General features: G+C 53.0%; 1 protein-coding gene across 1 annotated transcript; it reads left to right on the top strand.

Annotated features, from left to right (window-relative positions):
* The first annotated feature begins 1,564 nt into the window (after nt 1-1,564).
* Nucleotides 1,565-8,278, top strand: RAMP2 (receptor activity modifying protein 2). The gene is made up of 4 exons (XM_019505702.1): nt 1,565-1,673; nt 4,521-4,605; nt 5,587-5,691; nt 6,703-8,278. The coding sequence occupies exons 1-4, from the start codon at nt 1,610-1,612 to the stop codon at nt 6,956-6,958; spliced, it is 510 nt and encodes a 169-aa protein (XP_019361247.1). The 5' UTR covers nt 1,565-1,609; the 3' UTR covers nt 6,959-8,278.
* The last annotated feature ends 1,842 nt before the right edge of the window (nt 8,279-10,120 follow it).

Here is a 10,120-nt window from a genome sequence, read left to right as displayed (position 1 = left end):
AGGGATCAGCAAAGAACATGGTGTTTGCCTGGCAGAGTGAGGCAGTCGGGCTTGTGGAACTGCTCCAGCCTGGATCTGTGCACTAGGGACTCCTCCACGGCCAGTCCTGGCTGGGAGCATCACACATGAGTGACAAGCATGGCCCTGTTCAAGCGGCAGTACTCCAGATGACATCAGTGGGTGTTGCCTTGGCAAGGAAACACCATCTGCAGAACTCGAGGCTCGGCTCCAAGTGTGCAGACAACAAAGAATGGGATCGAGGGGCTCTAACCCCTGAGCACACCCCAGGAGCTTCATGTGCGGGTCATTATGTGTTCCAGATGCAGCCGCTCTCCCATGGAAGGTCTTGCAGTGTCCTGGAACAAGCTACTATTGCGCAGCCCAGAGACAATTGGCCCATTAGGCGAGGACATTTGCAGGGAAAGCACAAAGCACAGAGTGATATTATCTTTCCAGTTCAGGGAGGGTTCCTCTGAGCTGCAGTCTTTTTGCCCCACAGTTTACACATGGTTTGTGAGCTCCACAAACTGCCTGCTAAACAGGAAACATTAGGCTCAAATTCTGCCTCAAGCCAGAAGTGAAATGAATGTGTTTGGTCTCAGCATGTTTCCCCCTGTGAGGACATCACAGAACGAATGCACTGTGCAGTGTCATTCGGACTAGCCATTCATTTCTGTTTGTGGTAGCCCAGGGCTGAGCTAACAGGGACTGGGGTCAGGAGTGAGGGGCACCAGCAGAGCTGTGAGGTTGGGGAGCCCAAGGCTGGGTTAGCAGGGACCAGGAATCAGGAGTGGAGGGAATCAACAGAGCAATGGGGTGGGTGCTTGCTCTTCTTTCTTGCCTTGAGCAGCTGCTGGGCTCCCCCACTTCGGTAAACACAAATTTCCTCAGGGTTTTCTTGTGATGGTGTGAGGCTTCCTGGCATTCTTGGAGGTGGGCGACAAGTGCTGTCTTCCTCATTGCTTTCCAAGGGACTGGAGAGTGTGGAAAGATTACCCCCTGAGCAGTGGTGTTCAGGCTGGGTTCAGAGGTAAATGCTGAGAGATGGCTTTGAGGTAGTAGCAGCAGACATAGGGTGGTTGGCTCTGAAGCCCCCCGAACCTGCCTCCAAGCCCACAAACTGCATAGCTCATTAATATCAGTGCCTGACTGAGATATTACACTTTCCCCATCCATTCCCCCGGGCTGCCTGCTCTCCATGCAGGAGACTGGTGATTTCACAACCCAGCCCAGACAGGATTAAAGTGAAATACACAAACAAATAATGGGCCTTGTAAAAGTTTTATGTGCTGTAAAGGGAGCAGTGTTCTCCCTGCCACTGGCCAGATGTGTGGGTAAAGTGACGGAGGTACCCCAAGGCTGGGGCAGCTCTGGGTGGTGAGGATTGGTACCCACAGGCGCCAAGCACACACCTAGCAGCATGGGGGCCCAGCGGTTGCACTGTTCTGACAGGAGTCCCACTGGGAGATCTGTTTTAAAGCAGCACTGAGTAATCTCAGTTTTCACACGTCTCCTGTAGTAGATACCACCCCTGTCAGAGGAAAGGAGTTGCTTCCTGTTATTTCCATTGAAATACTTGTCCTGGTCATTAGCAGGCAGACTTTGTAGGATGGCACTATGCAAAGAGACAGGCTCTGGCTGCCTTTCCTGGGGGCTCCTACTGCTGCTCTGGGGTAAGTGCAATTCTGGCTGAGCTCAGCCCGGTTCGGGGCTGCCTGGGGCTGGCTCTTCTCCCTGCCAGGGGCCTTTAAGGGGTGGAAGGGTTCACAGATTTGGGCTCTATGACATGTTAGACTTGGCTGCAATCTTTCTGAGCTGTGACCCCTGCTGGAGCCTGGCTATATTCACCTCTCTTTGGGGTGGGACTGCAAGGCAGGGGAGCCCCAAGTGCAGCTTTGCAGGAGCAAGCATGGCTTCTCCCCTTCCAGCAATGTGCCCTCTTTACTGACTCTAGATCAAATATTCTCTCCCTCTGTGTGATAGCCTCCAGCCAGGGGAGCTCTGCATGGCAGGGCAGTACATGCTGCTGACCAGGTTCAGTGACCCCTCTGTACAGGGGAGCAGGGAGAAGGGCAGGGACAGCAGCCCCAGTGAAAAGTGAGATGGTTCCTGAGCCTCTTCTGGGGACGGCAGCACACAAATCTAAAAAATGAATCACTAACCCACAGAGAGGAGAAGGCTCCAGGGAGTCCTTTTTACCTTTCTGAGATAGGGCTCCTGGGCTTCAGCCCCGGCTCTGGCTCTGACAACCTGTGTCTCTATGCCTTGGTCCCCCCCTGTGTGAAGGGGATGGGAATCCAGCAGGAGGCTAGGCTGGCAGGGTGCTTGTGAGCAGTGGGAAGCACATTTAGCACACGTGTCTGGTGGGAGTCCTGGCCATGGGGTTGGTGTGTGTCTGTGTAGGGGAGCAGCTTGTGAGAGCTCTATGTGAGCATCTGTAACAGCATGCTGAGCCTGCACCACAGAAGGTATGCAAATGCTGCTGCCTGGTTTTGTGTACCTCTTCCTGCTTCCCTTCCTTTTCCCCTGTTTATCATCATCATGACCATTAGGGACATTTGGGATGGCAAAACACGCACTGAAAGGCCCCAGACCTGCAAGCCTCTGTCTGAATCAATGGTATGATGACCTGCCTGGGCCCTGGACAGAAAGGTGCTGGTGATACTTTGACTGTGGGCACCCCTGTCTTCCACCAGTGTGCCTGCCCTCCCACTTCCCCCTCCCCAGGGGCATGCAGCCTGTCACTGAGCCTCAGATTTGCTCCCACAGCAAAACTGTGGTGGGAAGAAGAAGCACTGCTGCCTGTGAGATCCCACAAATGCAGAAGTAGGTAGAGAAACAGCAAGTAGCCAGATGTCCCTTAGCCCTGGCATACCACAGACCAGCCCCAAGCCTCAGCATGCCACAGACTGGATCCCCCAGCACTGCCAGGCAGTGAGCCAATCCTGCCATCTCTGGAATAGCATTAACCAGTCCTCCCAGCCTTGCAATTTCAGGGACTGGACTGTTAGTCTTGGCATGCCATAGAGCAGACCCCACTGGGCAGTGTACCACAAACAGTCCCCAACCCACTACCCCCCAGCTCTGATGTGTCATAGACCAGCTCCCCATGAGGAAGGAAAAGTCAAGAAGACAGCTGCCCTAACCCAGGTCCACTCTCCAGCCAGACGGGCAAGGTAGGCTCATCTGCTCTGCACCATCATAGTGGGTGCTGCCAGCCAATAGCAGTCCAGGTCATGAAGACCAGTTTTTTCCCTCCCTGAAATCTCAAGGGAGGTTTAGACATGGCATTGTAGGAGGAATAGGTCCAGCCACTACCCTAGGGAGACAGTGAAGCATGTGATTAGGGGAAAAGCTGGGTTGTACTTATATACCTTATGGCTGCTGCATTACTATTAATATATTAGCATAAACTCTTCCCTACAATGCATATTAACGAGCCAATTTCTGCTTGCCATATATGGTTACCTTTAACTGGAATTTTTTTTTATTCTGAGGTAATCTTTTTGTTCTTAGGTGGCGGTAGGATTTTGCTCTGACTGTTCCTCTTTTGCCCAAGTTATATTTATTCAGTTTAGTTAGCCAACTGCCTGATTAGCTTTTGGTCATCCAAGCAGGATCCTTCCAGACTTCTTCTTTTCCTTTACCAGGGACAGGTCATGGTCAGGGTCACCTGTCTGTCAAATTTATGCTGGGTTGCAGCTAAGAATAAGCATGCAGCAAACAGACAGTAGTCTCTTGCCAATTGCCAGTACTGTCAAGCTGGGCCCAGAAGCCACTGGGTCCCAACACCTCCCAACCCAGCTCTTCCCCTAATCGCATGCTTCACTTTGATTGTCCCCTCCTCTTCCCCTTTCTGCTCCCATACTTAGTCTTAGAGCTACCTGTCTTATGCCCAGTTCATCTCCCTGTGGAACTGGTGCAGGGTGGTACCCTGCCCAGTGCTCCCAACTGCTGCAGGTGCTATGTGCCCTTCCATGGCCAATGCACTCACCATGTGTGCAATGCCATGCCATTTCATTTGCACACAGCCTCTACTGCACCCAAGAGTTGCAGAAAGAAGGGTGTAGCAGGGAGCAGTGGGGATGCCGGGTGAAACTCTGGGGCCAGGGCAGGAGGGGTCCTGAGCACCACAGTGCCAGCTGAGCTGACAGCAACAAGCAAACGTTTGGTTCTCTGCAGCTGTCAGGCTGCCCAGAACCATCTGGGTACCAAGTATCAGAGTTCGGTTCTGCAAATCTTGACCTCTACACTACTGTTAACCAAGCCCAAGAAATATACCACCTATGTCACTAGCCCCATGCCTACAGCTGCCCCCAGCTTCTCCCAAACATCACAGGCCAGGGGGTGTTTTGGGGCAGTGTCCAGAGAGACAGAACTGCAGGGATGGATGAAGCAAGTCCTTACGATATATCTCCTTTTGAGTCCAGGTCCTGCCTGGAGCAGGGGGCTGGTCTACATCACCTGCTGAGCTCCCTTTCACTCCTGTTTTTCATTCTTTGATTTTTCATCCTCCCCAGTGGCTCTTGGGAGCAAGGTATGCCATGGTGGAACTGCCACACAAGCACCTCAGCTGACTGTAAATGAGACTGCAGCATACTTCCTAATACGTAAGTACTGGGTACAGCATGGCTAGGGTTGGTTAGCAGCAGGGCCAGAAGCATCAGGGCCAGAAGCATCAGGGCAGACCCCCGCAGTGCTGGGATCAGATCAGCGCTGCAGGAAGCCTCTTCCTCTGAAACTGTCTCCCTACCAGGTTGCTGCTTAGGTGGGCAGCTGGGGTGACCTGCATAGAGTGGCCTGTGCTGTACTGTATTTTCTGCAGGGCATGTTTTGTCCTGGTTTAGCCCTGTGCCCTTGTTTGCTGCCTTCTGGAGCACAGCCTGCATCTGTATTTGGAAGACACTAGGGACCATGTTGGTGCTTTCCCTCTGCCAGTGTTGAGAGTTGTGAGGGCCCCTTGAGGGGTATGACCATGAATGCAGAGCCCAAATGCTGCAGGGTTGGGTGCTGTCATGTGCCTATGGGCTTGGACAGACAAAATAATTCTAACTTCAGAGAGGGGAAATTGCTATGTGCCAGGCTGATACATGGTAACTGGCTTGAATGTGGTGTATCCTGTGAGAAGAGGAAGCAAAACTCCAGTAATTTTAATTTAGCAGCTGTAACTTATCCCCACAGAGGGGTAGGATGCTCAGTTCGACTTCAGTTTCCCACTGGATAGAGCAATATAGCAGATACACACAACCACTACTATGCTGTCAGGCTGAAGCTTTGTCACTAGCTGAGGGCTAGATTGCCCCTGTCCTGAAGGGGAGTTCCTAAAGGCCACTGTGCACTAGACTGTGCAGGGAAGGCCTCACTGGGGTCCTGCTGGGGCATGAGTGAAGGAGAGCAAGAAGGGTACTTGGGCTCTGTCCCATGGGAAGCTGCTGAGATCATGCAGACTCTGGCTTTGCCATCCTTTCTGTTGGCGCAGCCACTGCCCCTCCCTCTCACAGGCAGGCCCTGTGCCTAGCACAGGGCTCCTAGATCCTTGTTATCTGCTGTTTGCGTCTTGTTCAATGCTTAAGTTTTCTTCTTTCCAGGTGAGATTTATGCACACATAGCGAATGACTGCTGGTCCAATTTCTCTGAAATGATGAAGAACGTGACCGGGGTGCAGTTATGTGAATGGAGTGTCATCAGCAGGTACCAGAGGTGCAGGGCATTGAATAGCCTCTGGCAGGGGTTTGCCAGTGAGCCAGGCTCTGCACAGAGCTCTTTCCAATGTCCATCAGCTGCTGAAGTACAGCTAGCCAGGCAGTAGGGAGAACGTTAAATGTATGGTGCTCTCAGTTCAAGGCTAGGAACTGCTGGGGGAGCAGTTGGGTCTGGCTGTGCATGGGCACTGCCTTGGCACTCGGCGTATGGTTCTCACTGGCTGTACCAGAGTCCTGTGGCACTCTAGGCCTGTGCAGGGCTGGTGGGAGGGTGGGGTTGTTTTCTACTCAGAATTTTGTATGAAAGAGGAAAAGCTTGTTTTGTTCACAATTTCTAAGCAGCATTTTTGATACAGTGATCTAGATCCAGTGGAACTGCTATGAAATCATTCAGCTCAAGCCATTACACTTGGAAATTCCAAAGAGTGCAAACCCTGTGGGCACAAATGTTTGACACTGGAAAACTGTTTTCCCCCCAAAAATTGCTCCATGAACCACTTCAGGGCAGCCCAAAAAAGCTGTTCTCTTTCAGCTGTCCATTGCTGGCTGATTCCTACCTGGCAGCTGTGACATGACAGCCATTTGGACTTGAGGATGAACTCAGGAACTCAGGCCTGCCGTTGGTTGGTTGTTTCCAGTTCAGTGTCAAATTTCCAGTTCTAGGAGGTGGGACTGGCAGTGAGGTGCCAGGGGTATTTGGCCACACCTGGCACTAGGTAGGCAAAACTAAATGTGAGATGAGGGTCCTCAGAGCCAACCCACAGGAATGGATGGAGCTAATGTCATATCTGACTCAGACCCAGGCTGGGCTTTCACTCTGAACCAGCTGGCACACTGGACTCCTTAGAATTGTTCCAGTGGTGCTGGGTCTGGCTCCGTCTGCTTGGCAAAAGTGTTGAGGTTGTCTGGTGGCAGTTCTTCTCAGTTCACACCAGTTGACAGCACCAAAGAATGCCCAGTCCTGGAGTGAGCTCAGCTACTTCTTGCCTCTCTCCCCCAGGCCATACAGTATTCTTCGATATTGCCTTGAGGGCTGGGCTGACAAGATAAATTACAGCTACCCCAATGCTGTTGCAGAGAAGTATATCTTCCAGAGCCACCACACATACTTTTTTAACTGCACCCTGGAGCGCCCTATGTACTTCGACCCTCCCGAAGATGTGCTGCTGGCCATGATCATCACCCCCATCTGCCTCATCCCCTTCTTGGTTGCTTTGGTGGTGTGGCGGAGCAAGGATGGGAAGATGCAGTCCTGAGCGTTGTGAGCCTGTGGGGGATCCCAGGTTAAGATGCCACCAAGGACACGTGAGTTAACCCAAGTTCATTAAAGAACCAGACCCAAGGCCTTGGACCAAATCTTCAACCCAAACCCAACTTCTGTCAGCTGCTCACTGTGATGCCAACCCCAGAGCTTTGTCCAGTGTCTGAACCAAACCAAGGTTCAGTGTTGGAAGGAGGCTGGGTAGTGCTAAATCCCTGCAGTGTGTGGTTCTGGCTCAGACTGGAATTGCGGCCCTTCTCATGCTGTTGCTAACTTGGCTGCACCTGATAACTGGAGGAACCCTTGTCTCACAAAGGTCCTAGCCAACTAACAGACCTGACAGTTTAGAGGAACCCTGGAGCAACAGCTCAGCAACCCTTCCATATGCATCTCTGGCTGAACATGGTGGCCTAATCTTTGTTGTGTCTTCTCCCATGCACTGGGGCATATTTGCTTCCAAACACCAGTTCCACCATGTGAGGACAGCATATTCTGGAGGACTTTGCCCTGGGGTCACATATGCTACTTGGAGCAGAATCCAGCCTGCTGGTGTTCACACATGCAGCCTGCTTCCAGAAGAAGGGGCCACCTCAGGCTGGGCAGCCCCAACACTTAGGATCTGTCCCTGATTTTTTTTTCCAGACAGCTGCCAGGGAAGAACTGGATGGGCTGACTTCTCAGCCAGTGCCACTTAAATGCTCTAAAGCAGAGATTAGTAACCTATGGCCTTTGAGCTGGATTCGACCCATGAAGCCATTGGACCCAGCCCACAGACGGCTTCAGGCACTTCCCCCCTCCCTCCATGCCATGGTGGGGAGAAGCGGTGGCATTAGCTGGGTCCCAAAGTTCTGTCTATTGCCTTCAACCTCAGGTGGATCATTCCAGCCTACAGCCTGGAAAGGTTGCTGACCACTGCTCTAAAGTCTCCTGTGTCTGAGCCTCCTGAGCTGAGCTGGAAGTACCCCTGTCTCCCTAGGAATCCTGCTCCAGCAGCCCCAGGTGCTCCAGCAGCCCACATGTAGGCATGTCCCCTAAGAAGGAGCTGGCTTGCAGCATGGTGTTAGTGCTGTGGGTGGAGGCAGCCCCTGGCCTTGCAATGCCAGGAAAGCCTTGTGGCTTTGGAGAGGATGTGGTGTCAGGGCAGTTGGCTTCCCCTGCTTGTTTATTAGACTCTGGTGCCTGTTTCCCTTCTGTGGAGAACCGGATGCTACACAACTCTTCGTGGTTCATCCCAAAATGTTTTCCAGTCCCCTTTGCAAACAAGCTCATTGGTTACAGTGTTGGAGATTAAAAAGCTTCTCTCCCTGGACACTGACCGCTTCCTGCTGCTGATTGGTTTGTTGCTGTGTGTCACACAAATGCTGGACAGAGCAAGGAGGTAGAGAGAACCACACCCCCATCCCTGCTGCCAGCTGGGCATTGCCCTGTGCCACGCCAGTTTAAAACCCCACAGAGAATTGGCTCTTGGGTGCTTTCTTTTGCTGTTTGTGGGGCTCAACCTTGTTTTGGAGCCTTCCCCAGGATTATCCAGGGACATACAATAATCCCCAGGCCTCCTGGACCATAGCAGATTGCTGTTTATATCATACAAGCCTCAGCAGTTCCTCTCTTGGGTAACAGCAAGTCCAACTGATGCACCCCTGCTGCACTGCCAGGCAGCTCCTTATCCAGGGAGGGAGGGCGGACATCGTTGGGTGACCTGAATGACCAGGCCACATTTGTCCCAGATGCAAAGCAACGTTGGGGCAGGCATAGGGAAGACCAAGACAGATAGGGCCTGAGAGCAAGGCAGACTCCAAAGCCTGGCTTGGGATCATCCTCCCTTGGAGCAGAGTAGGGTATGAGTGACATGGCAAGGAGTCAGGCATGGTCAGGGAGGGTCAGTGTGGCTGAGGCCTGGGGCATGAGGAAGGCTTAGCTGTTGTGCAGGGATGGGGGTGGGCCTGGGGCTGGGAGGATCTGGTTTGTTACTTGGCAGGTACCTCCATGGCAATCACTACAGTATCTAAGTGTGTGTGTCAGCATGCCTGTATGCTGTGCGTACATGTGCCTCTGTGCATAGGGGGACACTGTGCTATGGTCGCCCTCTAGCCTTTAAGGTCCCACCCAGGAGCCCAAGTGAGGCCCCTCCTTTCCTGCCCTAGCTGCCTCTGTGAGTCATTGTGTGGCCCCCACCCTGGGAACATTTATTGTTCAAGTGCCAGTGCCTGCCCCTGGAGTACACCGAGGCAGTCAGTTCATCTGCCTCTCCCATCCGCCTGGGCCACTGCCAGGCTGGGTGGCAGTCAGAGAACAAGGGGCAGCTTGGCCTCCCTAAGTAGCTTAACTTCTCCCTTGCAGCCAAAGTTACCTGGCTGTGCTGGGCCCCAGCATGGGTGCACAGCTGCTTCAGGCAGGAGTTTCATGGGGCCTAGGAGGGGCATGAACTAAGGCCCATTAGTTGTCTGTCTTCAGGCCACAGGGATTGTTCCTGGCCCTTACTTTGCCTTCAGTTGGCTTCCTCCTGGGCTGGCCCCTATTTCACCCCTTCATCTCACTCAGTAGCATAAGAAGGTAGGAGTGAGCAGGGCACCAGCCCTTCGCACCAACTTAGAGGGGGTGCCCATGCAGTCCCCTCCCCACAAGAGTTTTTGTCATGGTAGGCACAAACTTGTGCTGTCCAGCCATAGGAACTGAGCCAGCACAGCCCCATGCTCAGTAATGTATTGTGGGGGGAGAGAGTGAAATCATGCCCCCCACCCAGGAAGGCTTTGCCATTGGAGACAAGCCCTGTGCCTCAGGGTGGAGGAGCAAATGGGGCACCAGAAGCAGCCCTCAGGGGTCCTACACCACTGCTGGTTTCTCAGCTGCTGCAGTTGAAGCTACCACCCACAATGAGGAAAGCCAGAGCAGGTAAGACTCTGCTCCCACCCCTGCTCTCCAGTGGTCAGCACAATTCCCCGCCCCCCACCATCTCTGCCTCCGGCACTGAAAGAGCTGTAGTTCTTACTGCCTTCCATAATTGAAGTAGACACTGATTCCTGGGCTGTGGGTCCCTTCTGCCCCGCCCCACCCCACCAACCCTCTTACTGTCCCTGTCTCTCCCTTTAGTGTTGGGGGCTTGACCAACCCCTGACCAGAAGATAGTTTTAAGGACCTTGGGGGTGCCAACCCCCTT

The sequence above is a fragment of the Gavialis gangeticus genome, unplaced genomic scaffold, assembly GCF_001723915.1.
Source record: "Gavialis gangeticus isolate Ggan-Ray unplaced genomic scaffold, GavGan_comp1, whole genome shotgun sequence".
Lineage (NCBI taxonomy): Eukaryota > Metazoa > Chordata > Crocodylia > Gavialidae > Gavialis > Gavialis gangeticus.
Note: the sequence above shows the minus strand (reverse complement) of the source record. Positions and strands in the feature narration are given on the sequence as shown.